Genomic DNA, 18,393 nt, shown 5'->3' with positions numbered 1-18,393 from the left:
GCGCTATTACACGCCGTACCAGCCGGCTTCCGAACGGGACGCCTATCCCAGACAACGACCCCATCACCCATCATGCGGCCATTTGTGCCCATCGCACCGACTGCCGTCGTACGGATCGAATCGCGGGGCCACTTGCATTTGGTTCGAGCTATAGTCGATCCCTGCGTCACAAGCACAATTGTCGATGCAGAGCTGGTGCGCGACCTACGGTTAAGAGCGTCAAGGATCAGGGCAATACACAATAATCCTTCGCGGGAAATTCGGGTCATCCACACACTTGGCCACTCAAGCCAGCATTGTTGCAAGCCACTATCTGTTGAGTCCGCCATCAAATGTAGATCCAAAGATTGCCGTTCCATTCCAATGCATGCGGCTTGCCGACCCACAGTTCTACCGCTCATCGCCATTCGGCTTACACTCGGCGCAGATATATACGCCGAAATGATGTTGAGCGGAACGCCAGCAACAACAGTTGGCGGTCTCCTGACCCAACCGACCGTATTCGGGCTGGAAGTCTCAGGAGCCTGCCAAAAATAGGAGTTTTTTCATAAAAATAAGTAATTACAGCACGGAATTTAAAACCACGTACGTATATCTAATTACTTCTTTTATTTTTCCACAGGAGAGCGAAACGTGAGGTCATACATCTGGCGTGCAGTGCTTGCAGTCCGCATCTGCACTGCCTTCTTTCGCTACAGCGCCTTACTGGACGTGCGATCACGTGGCATCCCTTTTTTTAATTTTTTTCTTGGTTGCTTACGGCAAGGGGGCCGGTATGTTTAGGCCACAGGCCTAAATATATCCCCCCCCCCCCCCCCCCCTCGTAACATAACTTTCTTTGGTTATTTTCTTTCGTTACTACCACCCACATATTCTTGTGATCACTATACACACAGGCATAAACTTTCACAACATTTGTTAACATCTTCCTTAACACTTGTTGTATTTATACACATTGAATAAAAAAAACACTGTGAATTCCTTTTTTATTAATACGAAACCTTTTAGGTGTTTTTACTTTCTTCCCCTTTTTTCGCCTTAACTAATCTTTAACAAATACGTGGGTGCGCGCCGTTGCCACCACGCATTTGTACAGACGGATAAATATTTTGCCTATCTAGTAAAATTTTTAAAGAGTCCAACGCACCATTTCTCGGTACATTTGAAAAGTATGATGTTATACCGAACGATGCGAAACATTCATTCGGATTCAACTGCATATTTTTGATCTTATCAGTTAATTTAAAAGAATTTTTTATAGAAAAATTATCGAAACTTTTTAAATTCTTAAAGTAATTACTCAACCATGATGTGATATTTGCGATGGGCGAGGTGTAGCCAGCAACAATTGTTTTGCCAAATAAAGCATACATATGTATATATATAAACGACTATAAGGTGTTTCAATGTTAATTCTTTATTTATTTAAATTGTTGGCAATTTGCGATTCATTATCATATATTTAACCATTTATTACTATTTTCTTGATTGAAGAATTTTCCTTTTCCATACTTGACTTATTTTGTTTTGTTGATTTTCGGACAGGGTGGATAAATGATGTATAATGGAACGCTTTTCCGTCATCCCTTCTCAAATTTGGTTTCGAGACAAATGATGATGATGGCACAAGGCCGAAGCCGGTTTGTCTCGAAACCAAATTTGACAAGGGATGACGGAAAATCATTCCAAAATACATAATTTTCCATACTTATTGCCTGTTTCAAATGTTTCCACATCATTTTACTATCATAGCTATTACTATTTATTTTATGTTCCATATGTTTGATTTTTTTAATTTTCACAAGCCCTTTGTATTCTTTTTTATGTTTCTGTACTCCCATTCTCCTGAAGTTTGAGCCAGTTTATGCACTTATTCATATTGGCTAACTCATTGTCATACCATTTATTCATCAATTTTAATTGAACTACTTTTTCACAAGTTAGATTCTGCATAACAGTCAAAATATTGGTACTAATGATCGAAACAGTATTATCCAAACTTACTCTGTCAAAATTGCCAAAATTACATATGCGCAATTGATTTGTAAGTGATTCAATATTATAGTACTCCCATGACGTAACTTTTATAGGGCTCCTCATTCTAAATTTAGGGCTTCTTTTTATTTTAAATTGTATTGTTTCATGATGGGAAGTTTGGTGATCATCTAACTTTTCACACACTATGTCTTTAGTATTCGAAAAAAGTAAATCAATTTTTGTTTTGGATACATCGGTTATACGAGTATCAAAATCAATTGTTTGATACATACAGTATGATTTAAAAAGTTCACCTATATGTTGACATATTATTTAAATCAATATTAAAATCGCCTACAAGAATGTTATTTACAGATAGCTCACTGGTACTACCTAAGACGGTACGTAAGTAGTTTATGAAATCCGCATCGCTTGTGCTCGGTGAGTGATAAACCACACCGATTAGCTATTTTGGGTTAAAGTGCTTCAATTTGATCAAAAAAACACCACATATTTTTAGCTATTGCTTTATTATACTTAATGCTATATTCGATGGAATCATGCACATACACCAGAACACCATCAGTATGCCTACAATGTGAATCACATCTGACTAGGTTATAAGTTTGTATGCTCTACTCATGATTCGTTATTAAATTTGTGGTACATGTTTCAGCACACAGTATTACAGCTGGATTTTTAATTTCAATCAGTCTTTCCAATTCCGTTTTTATTCCCCAAAATACTATTTATATTGAGATACAGACAAATTAGATTGGTACTATTTGATTGCTACTTTCTAGTTTTAGTTTTAACTTGAATGTATCTTTTATATGCTGGACATCCCTTACTGAATGCAACATGGTGTGCATCCGCCTCTAACGGTTTTTTCTGTACAAGTTCCCAGAAATTTACAAAATTACAAGCAATTGATGTACAATCTTTGAAGTCGTGTGGAGGTACCACATCAACTACAAGCTTTTTTGTTAATACATTCAGCAGCTTTATGATTGAAAACCAAACATTTAAAACACCCAAATACTCTTTCATAATCAATAGTAATACAAGAGTCCCACTCTACATTGATTCCCTTTTGTTTTATGATATTTTCATATGTTTATATATCTGTTTCAACAATAGCATTAAAACATTCTTCTCTTCGACTAAAATTTTCCAAAATCTTTACAACTTTAAATTGTTTAGCCTCACATATGGGTCATTATTTTACAAATCGTACGGATTTGTAGAAAAAAAAAAATTCACTTTTTTAAAAGGCATCAAATTTATGGAATCTTTTCGCAATTTAAGTCAACAGATATATCAGGATTTCCTCGAAAAAAAATTTTTTTTTTTAGAGATCTGCATGTGCTCAGATTCGATAGGTAAGCAAACTTGCCCACATTCAAAATAATATATCTTTGGTTCCACTCGTCGTATCTTATTAATTTTTTTTTATTTTGAATGTAACAATATTTATTTTATAACTGCGTTAAAAAACTACTAAAAAAAAAAATCAAAATAATGAATAAAAAATCAATTTTTAAAATAATTATAACATACTGTTTTCCCCCACGAATATTTTCGAAAAAATATATAATATGTGGCGGCCGCCCTAATGTGGTGGTAGCGTGCTCCGCCTACCACACCGAAGATCCTGGGTTCACGTCCCGAGCAAAGCAACATCAAAATTTAACAAACAAGTTTTTCAATTAGTAGAAAGTTTTCCTAAGCTGGGTCGCCCCCGGCAGTTATTTGCAAGCACTCAGAGTGTATTTCTGCCATTAAAAGCTTTCTATTCCTGGGTTCTATACAGATGACAAACAGACTGCAAAAACTATAAAACATAAATGCGATGTATTATATTTCTAATTGACTGACACCAATCACATACATGTTAGAAACTCTGAAATGGTTGAATAATCTATAGTTATATATAAAATTCAAATTATGTATGTATGTAGGTATAGATCGAGTTGCGTCCTAAACGGATTGACCGATCACAACCAAATTTGCACAACCCAGTAGAAACCTTCCAGGGATGGTCATAGGCTAAAAATAACGTCGATATATAAAGGGGCGTGGCACCTCCCATGCAAAATTAATATTTGGTACTCACATAACTCTGAAAGTAATCATGCTAGAACATTGAAATTCAGTAAGGACTTATATGAGGTCAATCCCTAACACCCCCAAACATTTTGGGGTGGGAAGGAAGGGGCGTAGTACCTCCCATACAAATGGAATATATCATATTGCATATCTCTGGATGTGGTAATGGTAGGATAATGAAAATTGGTAAGGGGCAAAGGCTGCGTTTGAAAAAATTGTCACCTTTATTTAATCAAATAACTCTTTTCCAAATTGATGTATTTAAATTACTTTTCTGCGGCATGCTTTGCTATAAATGTCAAAAATATTTTTTATACTCAGTTGAGCAGAGCTCACAGAGTATATTAACTTTGATTGGATAACGGTTGGTTGTACAGGTATAAAGGAATCGAGATAGATATAGACTTTCATATATCAAAATCATCAGTATCGAAAAAAAATTCGATTGAGCCATGTCCGTCCATCCGTCTGTCCGTTAACACGATAACTTGAGTAAATTTTGAGGTATCTTGATGAAATTTGGTATGTAGGTTCCTGGGCACTCATCTCAGATCGCTATTTAAAATGAACGATATCGGACAATAATCACGCCCCCTTTTTCGATATCGAAAAAGTGCGATAATTCATTACCAAATATGGATTAAGCGATGAAACTTGGAAAGTTAGTTGAACTTATGACGCAGCATAGAAAATAGTAAAATTTTGGACAATGGGCGTGGCACCGCTCACTTTTAAAAGAAGGTAATTTAGAAGTTTTGCAAGCTGTTATTTGGCAGTCGTTGAAGATATCATGATGAAATTTGGCAGGAACGTTACTCTTATTACTATATGTCTGCTTACTAAAAATTAGCAAGATCGGAGAACGACCACGCCCACAGTAATGATATGGTGCAACAAAATACAAAAATAAAAGAAAATTTCAAAATGGGCGTGGCTCCGCCCTTTTTCATTTAATTTGTCTACGATACTTTTAATGCCATAAGTCGAACAAAAATTTACCAATCCTTGTGAAATTTGGTAGAGGCTTAGATTATAGGACGATAACTGTTTTCTGTGAAAAAGGGCGATATCGGTTGAAGCCGCGCCCAGTTTTTATACACAGTCGACCGTCTGTCCTTCCGCTCGGCCTTTAACACGATAACTTGAGCAAAAATCGATATATCTTTACTAAACTCAGTTCACGTACTTATCTGAACTCACTTTGTATTGGTGTAAAAAATGGCCGAAATCCGACTATTTCCACGCCCACTTTTTCGATATCGAAAATTACGAAAAATAAAAAAAATGCCATAATTATATACCAAATACGGGATAAGGGATGAAACATGGTAATTGTATTGGTCTATTGACGCAAAATATAACTTTAGAAAAAAACTTGGTAAAATGGGTGTGACACCTACCATATTAAGTAGAAGAAAATGAAAAAGTTTTGCAGGGCGAAATCAAAAGCCCTTGGAATCTTGGAAGGAATACTGTTCGTGGTATTACATATATAAATAAATTAGCGGTACCCGACAGATGAAGTTCTGGATCACCCTGGTCCACATTTTGGTCGATATCTAGAAAACGCCTTCACATATACAACTAAGGGCCACTCCCTTTTAAAACCCTCATTAATACCTTTAATTTGATACCGATATCGTACAAACACATTCTAGAGTCACCCCTATTCCACGTTTATGGCGATATCCCGAAAAGGCGTCCACATATAGAACTAAGGCCCATTCCTTTTTAAAATACTCATTAACACCTTTCATTTGATACCCATATCGTACAAACAAATTCTAGAGTCACCCCTGGTCCACCTTTATGGCGATATCTCGAAAAGGCGTCCACCTATAGAACTAAGGCACACGCCCTTTTAAAATACTCATTAACACCTTTCATTTGATACCCATATTGTACAAACGCATTCTAGAGTCACCCCTGGTCCACGTTTAGGCGATATCCCGAAAAGGCGTCCACCCATAGAACTAAGGCCCACTCCCTTTTAAAACACTTATTAACGCCTTTCGTTTGATACCCATATTGTACAAACGCATTCTAGAGTCAACCCTGGTCCACTTTTATAACGATATTCCGAAAAGGCGTCCACCTATAGAACTAAGGCCCAATCCCTTTTAAAATACTCATTAACACCTTTCATTTGATACCCATATCGTACAAACAAATTCTAGAGTCACCCCTGGTCCCCTTTATGGCGATATCACGAAACGGCGTCCACCTATGGAAATAAGGATCACTCCCTTTTAAAATACTCATTAACACCTTTCATTTGATACCCATATCGTACAAACAAATTCTAGAGTCAACCCTGATCCACCTTTATGGCGATATCCCTAAATGGCGTCGACCTATAGAACTATGGCTCACTCCCTCTTAAAATACTCTTTAATACCTTTCATTTGATACACATGTCATACAAACACATTCCAGGGTTACCCTCGGTTCATTTTCCTACATGGTTATTTTCCCTTATGTTGCCACCATAGCTCTCAACTGAGTATGTAATGTTCGGTTACACCCGAACTTAACCTTCCTTACTTGTTACACAAATATTTTCTCTAAACACTTTTATCCGACTAAAAATGGCAAGCGAATTGGAAGTACGTAAAAAAATTGTGCAAGTTTATCAAGACCATCCTCAGTGGACTTTCAAAAAAAATGCGAGGGATGTAAAAGTGTGCCCAAAATCTGTGTGAAGAGTTTTAAAAAGCTTCAAGAAGGAGTTGGCTGTCACTCGAAAACCTGGTTCTGGCAGAAAAAAAGGAATCAGTGACCAAAATAAGAAGAATAAAATTATAACCAGTTTACGGAGAAACCCCAGTATTTCGGGCAGAAAATTGGCGCAGAAACTAGAATGTTCCGAGTTTTTGGCCCACGGGCATAAGCTAGTAATATGTATATATAGAAATAATAATCAAAGAACAATTACACTATGCGACAAAATCAACTTTTTGTCTGAGTATTGGACCGAACCCACTTTTTGTAGAGATTGGGGCTTAGGTAGACAAAGTACTATTCTGACAAGGGAAACAAAACAGTAGCAATGGAACTCAATGCCTATAACAATAAAATGGATGAAATATTAAATGACCTGACGATGTATAGAATTCAGAGACAAGATCCCACTTTAAAATTATAAAATAAAGATAATAGTCTTGTAGATAAACTTTTTAAAATGGCATTAATTTCGAAGGCAGGTAGAAAGAAACTTACGTCTACAACGGCACTACCACCACGGATATATGGATTGCCGAAAATCCACAAGGAAGAAAAACCATTAAGACCGATATGCTCGGCCACGGGATCACCAGCACACGCACTCTGCAAATACGTTGCAGATATTTTAAACCACCAGTTCATTATATAATATAAAGAAGACACAAGACTTTAAAGAAAAGATCAATAACTCTTATATTTATGACGAAGAAAATATGATATCATTTGACGCAGTTTCATTGTTCCTAGTATACCGACACATCTAGCAATTGATATAATAAGAAATAAGTGGACAACAATAGAAAAATATACGAAAATACCTAAGAAAATGTTCATAGAAATATTAAAGTTCTGCATTAAAGATAATCGGTATTTTAAATATAAGGAAACAATATATACACAACTAAAAGATTTACCGATGGGATCATCAACCTCCCCAATAATTGCAGATATTATAATGGAAGAACTGTTGGACAATGCGATGAACAAATTAGCACGAAAACCAAGATTATTAACTAAATACGTGGACGCTCTTTTTGCAATAATCAATTAAAACGAGGTACAAAACATACTTGACGCACTAAATTCTTTTGACAAAAATATTAAATTCACTACGGAACTCGAGGACGACGGAAAATTACCCTATCTAGATTCAATAGTAATACGACGAGGAAATCAACTGAAGTTAATGTGGTATAAGAAGTATATAACATCGGGTAGAATTATAAATTATTATTCTAAACATCCCAAAAACATGATCATAAATACGGCAATGGGCTGTATAAGACGAATGATGAATATTACAGATGACACCATAATGACATAGAAAATGAAATAAAGATATTTTTAAAAGCCAATGATTTTCCTGATAAAATTATAAAAACTCTTTTAAAAAGATATAAATCACCAAATAGTCAACGCAGAGAGGAAAACCCGGAAATAGTCAAGTCGTTAACTTATGTACCTAAATTATCTGAGCGCCTATCAACATCTGACATCTATAATAAAGAAGATATTAAAATAGCACACAAACCTATGAGCACTTTAAAAAGTATGTTTAACCAAACTAAATCGAAAATACCGCAAATGGAAAAAAGCAACATTATTTATCAAATCCCGTGTAACGGAAACGACAACGAATTATGCAACAAAGTATATGTTGGAACAACTAAATCTAAATTAAAGACTCGATTAGCACAACATAAATCAGATTTTAAATATTGTAACGATTTAAATATAAATAACCAAAAAACCTCACTTATGACCCATTTGGCAACGAGAAAGCACTGCCCGAATTTCGAAAAAACAATAGTACTTCAACAGAAACAACAACATGGAAGGACAAGGCGACAGCTGTTTCAATTATACCTTGTAAATCTCTTAAACCCTTTTCTCCCGGGAGTGTTATTTGAACCCGCACTCCTACGATGGTTGAAGTGTTACAAGCGCATTCAGCCACGTCATGCCTTTTTATTTCCTTTATATTAGGTCGGTTGAATGTTTGTCCGCCGTTTCAATACAAATCTTGCCATCGATTTTTAAGTAACTTCTCATTGAGCTACAAACGTGAAACTTCACAGATAGGTTAAGACACTTTGACAAAGGAACAAAAGGAAAAAAGTTACATTAGGTAGCGCACGGATCGAAATAATTAGAGTAAGCAAGTCACGTACTCACGTGTAGCAATCCAAGCTTGGCATATATGTACATACATATGAGCTTAGAAATTAATGCAACTTGCGTGTTGATACGTACTATATTGTATACATACAAGTATTATATGCATTCTGACGTAATAAAAATAATTTTTTCACCTTGTAATAATTATGGCACTAACTACCGACTCTCTTCCACCTAGAACTAAAAAGTACAAAATAAAAAAAATTTTAAGCACTTTATATAAATGGGCAAAAATCAGCAAAAAATGTGTCCTTATACAAAGACATATTCTTTCTGAACTTTGATTTTTTAATTTTGACATAGAAATTGTAAAAATATTTAGAAGAATTAAACATATAAAGGTGGAGCGCATTTAATTAACTGTATACGAAGTGTGTTCAAAAAGTATCGCGAATTTTGAATTTTCGCGGGTTACGTATATTCGAATTTCGATTTTTTTGTGGCGTTATGTTGGTACTCATGTCTCTCACTTATGCCGACAAGCTCGGCCATTTTGAATGTTCACTTAGTAATTGTTGACAGCTGCTTTCCTTGCGCGTGTTTTGGCTCGTCTTCGATTTTTACCTATTCAAAAAAAAAAAAAGTGTATCAAAGAACCTGTATCAAACTTTGTGTGAAAAACTAAATTAAGTGCGCGGATGCATTCCGAATGTTGACTGTGGCATACGGAGAAGCAACGCTTATCGGTGGTACAAAGTGTTCTCAGAAGGCAGAGAAGATGCGAACGACGGAGAGCGTGCCGGACGCCCGAGCACTTCAACAACAGACGATAAAATTGATGAAGTGATGAAAATGGTATTGGCCAATCGTCAAATCATCGTTAGAGAAGTTGATGGGGACCTAGACATATCGATTGGCTCGTGCCGTTCGATTTTTATCAATGATTTGGGAATAAGACAGGTCGCTGCGAAATTCGTGCCAAAATTGCTCAATTTCGACGCGACTTTTGGCCAAAAACAATAAACTAATGATGCCGCAGCCACCGTATTCCCCAGATCTGGCCCCTGTGACTTTTTCTTGTTCCCTAAACTGAAGAGGCCCATTAAAGGACGACGCTACGCTACGATTGACGAGATAAAGACGGTATCGAAGGAGGAACTGAACAAGAAAAAGCAAGTAAGGAAGGCTAAGTTCGAGTGTAACCGAATATTACATACTCAGCTGAGAGATTTGGAGACACAATAAGGGAAAATAACCATGAAGGAAAATGAACCTAGGGGAACCCTGGAATGTGTTTGTATGACATGGGTATCAAATGGAAAGTGTTAATGAGTATTTTAAAAGGGAGTAACCCTAAGTTGTATGTATATCTGAAGGCGTTTTCGAGATATCGATCAAAATGTGGACCAGGATGACCCAGAACAATCATCTGTCGGGTACCGCTAATTTATTTATATATGTAATACCACGAACAGTATTCCTGCCATGATTCCAAGGGCTTTTGATATCGCCCCGCAGAACTTTTTCTTCTACTTAATATGGTAGGTGTCGCACCCATTTTACAAAGTTTTTTCTAAAGTTATATTTTGCGTCAAAAAACCAATCCAATCACCATTTTTCATCCCTTTTTTCGTATTTGGTATAGAATTACGGCATTTTTTTCATTTTTCAAAATTTTCGATATCGACACCCATGTTGAAATTTTATTTTATTTTTGTATTTTGTTGCGCCATATGATTACTTCAGATGAATGTTGACATAATTTACTTATATATATATAAAGATATTAAATTTTTTGTTAAAATTTGACCTAAATTTTTTTTTCTTAATTGGGCGTGTTCGTCATCAGATTTTGCAAATTTTTATTTAGCACACATATGATAACAGGAGTAAAGTTTTTGCTAAATTGCATCATGATATACTCAACGACTGCCAAACTACAGCTTGCAAAGCTTTTAAATTAAATTACCTTCTTTTAAAAGTGGGCGGTGCCACGCCCATTGTCCAAAATTTTATTAATTTTCTATTCTGCGTCAACCCACCTACCACAAGCTTCAGCGCTTTATCCGTCTCTGGTAATGATTTATCGCACTTTTTCGGTTTTTCGAAATTTTCGATATCGAAAAAGTGGGCGTGGTTTTAGTCCGATTTCTTTCATTTTAAATAGTGATCTGAGATGAGTGCCCAGGAACTTACACACCAAATTTCATTAAGATACCTCAAAATTTACTCAAGTTATCGTGTTTACGGACAGACGGACGGACGGACATGGCTAAATGAATTTCTTTTTTCGCCCAGATCATTTTGATATATAGAAGTCTATATCTATCTCGATTAGTTTATGCCGTTACGGGGCACCGTTATGCGAACAAAGTTAATATACTCTGTGAGCTCTGCTCAGCTGAGTATAAAAAATGATTTTTTGAAGTTTATATAATGGAAGTGCTTAACATTTTTTTATTTTCTGTTTTCGACCATTTTCAATACCAATATATCGTCGTCGATGCTGTCAAAGCTGCTAACTTCATCCACCAAAATTTCATAGTAGAACGAAAATGCTTTATTGCATGACAAGATAAAATGTATTGGAATTTTATGGAGTTAGCAGCTTTTCATAATTTTGTTTAAGTTAGTGATTTTGAACAATAAACACAAACTTTTCTTTTAACACTATATGCAGAAATCGTCTCCCATTCCATCATTATCAAAAATTCGGTTCAAGCTAAATGCGGAGCTTTTACCGCATCGTCGACGATATCAGTTTATGCCCAAGTAATGGTGTTAATGGACTGAACTTGTTGACCTTAAATAGAAGATAATCAGTACTCTTATCGTTCTATACTGGTCATGTAGATCCCGTCCGGCCAATTAATAGCACGACAAAAACTGGAAGAAAAGCTCGGCCGAAATATCGTCGGAGGTAAATGGCGTCCAGTTATACATTTTTTTACTACCTTTCCCACGACATTGAAACAGTGTAGAACTTATAGTTTATTTTAATTAAATGTATTCAAGAAAGTTATACGATAGAACAACATTTGGGGGGGGGGAAAGTGTTTCTAAGACTATTTGTAAAAATTATCGTCAATATTTATTAGAATATATTTTATTTCAGGCTGGACGTACTTTGTTGGCTTGTGTAGCCGATGACTTGGCAACCAGTAAAGAGAATGTGAATCAGCAAATAAATCATATACTTGGAAATAGTTCCCCGTTATGGAGAAACGACGATGAACTTTTGTCTCAAATTCGCCAAACCTGTTCAGACAAGCAATGGCGCCGTAACGTATTTGCTCTGCTTTATTGCAACAGTGATCAAAAAGTCAAAGAACAAAGCTCACTATTAATTAAAAGTCCAAAATTAAATGAACCGGTGTTTGAACTGCCATCTTTTGCTTATATTGAACACCATGAAGAGATAGCACAATATTTAAAGCCACAATCTCTACAGCATATGGTATACCTTTCTCTGGGCAATGATAATCTGGCCTATGTACGTGCCAAATATTTTAGTGGTTTAAATTTTTCAACTCAAAATTTAGCCTTTTGTGGTGCAGAATCATTAAACCAATTAGATGTGGACACATTTCTGTATGCAGCAACAATTCAGGCCAAACAGGCGCTTCAGGTGGAACGCGAAGCCTTGGGTAATTACAATTATGGAAATCGGAGTGCTTGTGGCCGTCCCCGTATTTTACCGTTTGTTAACTTGCATGAAAAACTGTGCACAGAAGAGCAAAGCAATTGGTGGTTAGCTGCCTATCAGGTTTACAAAAATCTTAGTAATGAAAATTTGGCAGAACTTCGTGCGAACCTACAGTTTGGTATTGAGGCAGTGCGCGGTGTTAATGGCCCTAAAATCGATATGATAATCGTTTTTAAGTTGGGACAGATATTTGTTGCACGTTCTCAAGATATTGTTAAAAATATAGAAAAGGCTTTTTTGGAGTCTCGTGCCGAAAATATTTACAAATATGGATTAAATATGGTTAAAATGAATAATAAAGGTGTATTAGAACCATTCCGCAAACTCTTTAAATTTCCCAAAGCCAATACTTCTATAATTGAACATGAAATTTCTAATGCGGCTGAAGACGCTGTATCATACTTGGCTTCGCGTTATTTTAAGAAAGCTGATTATGAGGGCTTAATTGACGAGTTAGCTGGTATTCAGTTGCCATTTGCAACTTATTTACAAGCCGAAGCTTATCGCAAATTAGATGAAGCTAATAAAACTCCAAAAAAGGCTAAACGTACGTATTTGGATCGCGCAAGTGAATGCCTTAACCAGACTTTGAATTTGCTGAAAAGTACTGAAAGTACCAATCCTGACCATCCTTTGAACTCTATAATACATACCGAACTGAAACGCTTACAGCAAGCAACTATGAAATTTATTAATGAGGGTAGTCCTGTTGTCGGGCACAATAATTCGAGCACCTATGAAGATGCTGAAGATGACTTTTATAATGAGATATCACTACCTGCTACTCCAGCTATAAATCGAACAAGGCGTGAAACTGTGATCGGTTCGCCGCGTAATAATGAAATGGAAAGCTTGCTAAAGCAAATGGTCAATACATTAAGTTTAGTTAAAGAGGAATTAACTTCTCTCAAGGATAAAATTTCCGGTCTCGAAGAATCTATGAAACGTACATGCATTACATCGAATCCACCATCACGTGACGATGCATCTCATGTTTTGGATGATCTTTATATGATAGAAGATACATTACAAAATCCACTGTACCATCCGCCAGCTCAGCCCCATATGACTGTCAGTTTGTTATCGAATGTTCCAAATGGATCCAATAGCCCGGCGCTTGCTGGTGTACATAGTCCATTTGCGGTGACACAGCAATCACAACAACAACAACAACAGACAGCTCAGCAAAGAAACTCGATGCATATGCAACCAAACCATATAGTAGCAGCTGCAGCTGCTGCTGCATATAATAATTCAATTTTTAATCCAAATTATCCAATGAACTTTTATACGCAACCATATATAATGCCACAACCACAAGTTCCTCCTGTATCCGCTGGGAGTATGTTGGGTAAGTATTATATTAGAAAGCATTTATTTGGAAACCTTATAGATTGTATGCACATTTTTTATTTTAAGGCCCACGAAGTGCTCTTCCGATGCAATATATGGATGCGAGTTTGACCTTTAGTATGGCGCCGTCCACTCCTTTGCTGCCGGCACCGCCGCAAGGTGGTCGCCCCAACAATTTCTATGGTTTATTAACACAACCACATCAGCAACCTACTGTGCCTGCGCAGTTACCTCAACTGTCAGTTCCCATGTCTATCGCACCCATAATTCCACCAATTGCTTGCAATGCTCCAAATCTTCAAGGAGTTAGTTCTTTGGTACAAGCTATATCATCTCAGCCAGCTTCTGGTGGAATGTCCTCTGCAATTCAGTTCAACAAATCACTTAATAATCAACCGGTTGAAAAGGGCCCACCAGCTAATGTTGTTATCACTAACTCGGATCCATTACCAAATCCTAATAGGCCTGCTCTAATGGCACAGCAACCAACTTTGAGCGTTACAATACCTCCTCACCACATTAAACCCAGTTTTGTTGCAACTTCAGAAATAAATATGCAACCTTCAATACCTCAAATGTCTTTACAAACATCTTCAACTACGAGCGTCACTGTTTCTAATGCTATTGGTATTACAGGATTTGGTTTGGGTAGTACGACTCCTGTAGCATCAACAGCAACAATATTTGGCGGAAGCAGCGTAAAAAGTATAACTTCCAATCCACCATCAACTACTATTAGTACTACTACGTTTAGCTTTAAACCACAAATCGAACAAGCCCAAGCGGCAGCTGCTGCAGGAAATATTTCTGGAGAAAGCATCACAATACTTAATAAATTGTCTGAAAGCTTTTCCAGTAGCGGAAATAAAAGTGGCGCTGAACCTGAGGTTGAATACGATCCAAGGCCTGACTTTAAACCAATAATCCCTTTGCCAGACGAAATTGAAGTTAGAACTGGTGAGGAGGATGAGGATATAAAGTTTTGTTGTCGTGCTAAATTATATCGTTATTCTGACAAAGATTGGAAGGAACGTGGTATTGGAGATATAAAAATTCTTAGAAACAAGGAGGGCTTTTCAAGAATACTCATGCGTCGTGAGAAGACTTATAAAATATGTGCTAATCATAAGATTATTAAAGAGTTAATATTAACAACACCTATTAGTGAAAAGAAAGGTCATATATGGATAGCTAACGACTTTGCTGATGAAGAATTGAAAACCGAACGTTTCTTGGTACGTTTTAAGACTACCGAGCTTGCAGAAAAGTTCCGTGATGCTTTCATTAAAGCACAAAAAGAAGCAGAAGAGCTAGATATAAAAAAGGATGGAAATGGATTTAAGAAAAATTTGGTTAAGGAAAAAGAATCTTCCCAACAACTACAATCGGAAAATATAGGCATGTCTAACTTTGCCACGAGCACCCCAGCTGCCAAATTAGTCTCTGATAAGGTAGCACCTGTTGTACCGTCTTCAACGACTTTAGTATCTACTGAAGCAAATGCTTTCTTAAATGGTGGAGTGTCTAAATCATTATTTAGTGGAATCGCTACAACATTCACAACTGCCACTGATCCTACTACTAGTACTACTGCAGTAAACAACAATGAAGGGGATCTATTAAAATCAACAATGGCGCCATTTGCTAATTTCAGTTTAGGTAAAAGTCCTGCCGCCACAATCTCGATCAGTTCAACAGCTGCTATCTCGTCAACTACAACTTCTGCCTCACCTTTTGGTAATATTTTCAGTAGTTTGGGCAAGCCTGGTTGTACCGATTCCTCACCATTCAACATAGAAAGCTTGCCAACCTTTCAGTCCTCTCTTGCCATTGAACCGGTCAACATGGCGGTAACAACATCATTAAACAAATCCGGTGCTTCTGATACGGAAGAGGAATATGTACCTACAGCCACATTTAATCCAGTGATACCATTACCAGATTTAGTGGAAGTTTCCACAGGTGAAGAAAATGAGATTTTGTTATACGAACATCGTGCCAAGCTTTTGCGATTCGATAAAGAGGCAGGAGAGTGGAAGGAGCGTGGAATTGGAAATATGAAACTTCTACAGGACAAGGAAGACTTAAACCGAGTCCGATTGGTTATGAGACGTGAACAGATTCACAAACTATGCTGTAATCAGCGTTTGTATAAGAATACCGTTTTTAAATATGCAAAAAATTCAACAACTGCATTGACGTGGGCTGGTCAAGACTTTTCAGAAAACGAACTAGCCACTGAAATGCTAACGGTGCGTTTCAAATTACCGGAAACATGTAAACAATTTCATGAAACTGTACTAAAAGCGCAAGCAAATATGAGGGATGTGGCTGACGAGGAAAATGTTAATGCCAACATAGCTGAACAGATAAAGGAGAACGCAATAGAGAGCAAGGAATCCACTTCCAAGGGTTTTGGAGATACTTTTAAACCAAAGGCTGGGTCATGGGATTGCTCTGCTTGTTACACGCGTAATGCGGCTGACAAAAAGAAATGCGTTGCATGTGAAACCTCTAAGAATGGGATAGTACCAACCAAAAAAGATATAAATATCTTGCCTAAAAGTCTTCCAAAGCCGTCCTTTGTGTTTGGCTTAGCACCAACAACCACTTATGAGAAAAATATACCTAAATTTTCAACGAAAGATTCGTTTAATTATGATAAGCCTACCTTAACCTCAAGTGGTATTGATTCAGAAAAAACAAATATGTCGGCCCTACCACCAACTGCTAAGATTGGTTTTGGCGATCAGTTCAAACCAAAGATAGGTTCCTGGACATGCCAAGGATGTTACTTACTCAACGTCATTGATGATGCATATTGTAAAGCTTGTAATACACCGAAAGATGATACAATCAGCAAAAAGGAATCACCAAATCATTTACTTGCGCTCTCTAATCCAAAACAAAAGTTTAGTTTCGGATTTAATGCTGTCACAGAGACTTATACCTCAACAGCAACAACAGTCTGCGTTGATAATTCAAATAATACACTTCCTAACAGTGGTTTTGTATTTGGTGGTCCAACCACGACTGCACCCAACGAATCAGGAAAATCGATATTTGGCAATTTTGCCACCTCAGAAAAAACCTTACCGTTATCCCAAGATCTTTCAGGCATAAAACCGACGGAGAATCCATCTTTATTGAAGCCATCGTTCTCATTCTCCTTGTCATCTAAAGCTATGGAGACAATGACTGCGTCTTCCGGTGCAGGTGGAGAATCTACATTCTCATTGGACAAGATAGATTTTAATTTTACCTTAAAACCAAAAAGTCCCGGTAAGTCGGGCAAAACCCCAATTAAGTTTGGATGCGGTGGAGGCGATGCAGATGTCGTAACAGACGACGTTGATGAAAACGAGTATCAAGAGGAGGAAAACAACACATATTTTACACCTGTCATACCACTACCGGAAAAGGTAATTTTTTCATATTTTCAGTACGTACAGTGCAGATACCCTGCAGACAAAGCATTTATCTAATTTAACTACCTCGGAATTAGTATTCCTGCGGTGTAACCCACTAGTTGTATACTATACTAGATAAATACTAGTTTCAGTGGCGTGTCTAAGTGGTTCACTAAAGGCAAACCGAAGCCATTAATTACCCAATCGTGTCCGTTTATCTTTATATTGTTTATTTGTCTCTACGCGTTTGTTGTTTTACCTTTGTTATTGCTTTGTTTTTTGTAAAATCTAGTTTTAAAAGTCTGATTATTGCGGCGGCGCTGGGTTCAAGTCTCGGGTCCCCCTTTACTCTTTCATTCAGGGCAAAATTTCTCATGAAACAGGGTCTATTCTGCACCCCAAGACCGACCATACATGCCTCATATCGAGGATTTAAAGAGGACAACTCGATAAAACCCATAATTGCAAGTGTTACCGAACCATATCCATTAAGTCGTTCGTTATACATACATATATACTTTTTTGCAAATGCCAAGTTCGCCGGGCGCAAAATAATCAACTGTGGTCTTAAGGTAGGCTGAAAATTGTTAAAACCATATACATTTAGGGTGCAACAGTATATACATATATAAAAAAGGAAAAAAGTTAGTTTTTTAAGCATATATTACGTTGAAGAACTCGAAAGAATTAGATGATGAAAAATAATATCAAAAATTTGTTTTGGGTTTGGAATTTGCGACATTATCGATTTCAAAAAACCAGAAAACGCCATTTTAGTACTATTCAAAAAATCTTCGGTATTTTATAGGAAACTTCGGAAACGATTTTCACCCTTTTAAAGTTGCAATTTCGCCCAAACATCGCGCCATCAGCCTAACCCCTAAAGCTTGGCTAGGGCGATTAGCAGTGACGGGTCCAGCGAGCTTGACATGGTATATATGCTATAGGGGCCCGATCCGATCGGTTCCGACAAATGTCTAATCGGACAACAATATT

The 18,393-nt window shown here is 36.9% G+C and overlaps 1 protein-coding gene across 1 annotated transcript in view; it reads left to right on the top strand.

The window, feature by feature from the left end:
• Positions 1–18,393, top strand: part of Nup358 (Nucleoporin 358kD) — a 233,915-nt gene that overhangs the window by 165,803 nt on the left and 49,719 nt on the right. The window contains exons 3-4 of the mRNA XM_067759833.1: positions 12,044–13,985; positions 14,054–17,409. Of these exons, the coding sequence (XP_067615934.1) occupies positions 12,044–13,985; positions 14,054–17,409 (5,298 nt within the window). The remainder of the gene's footprint in view (positions 1–12,043; positions 13,986–14,053; positions 17,410–18,393) is intronic.

This window comes from Eurosta solidaginis, chromosome 1 (assembly GCF_040869045.1).
Source record: "Eurosta solidaginis isolate ZX-2024a chromosome 1, ASM4086904v1, whole genome shotgun sequence".
Classification (NCBI taxonomy): Eukaryota; Metazoa; Arthropoda; class Insecta; order Diptera; family Tephritidae; genus Eurosta; species Eurosta solidaginis.
This window is presented reverse-complemented; position numbering and strand designations above follow the sequence as displayed.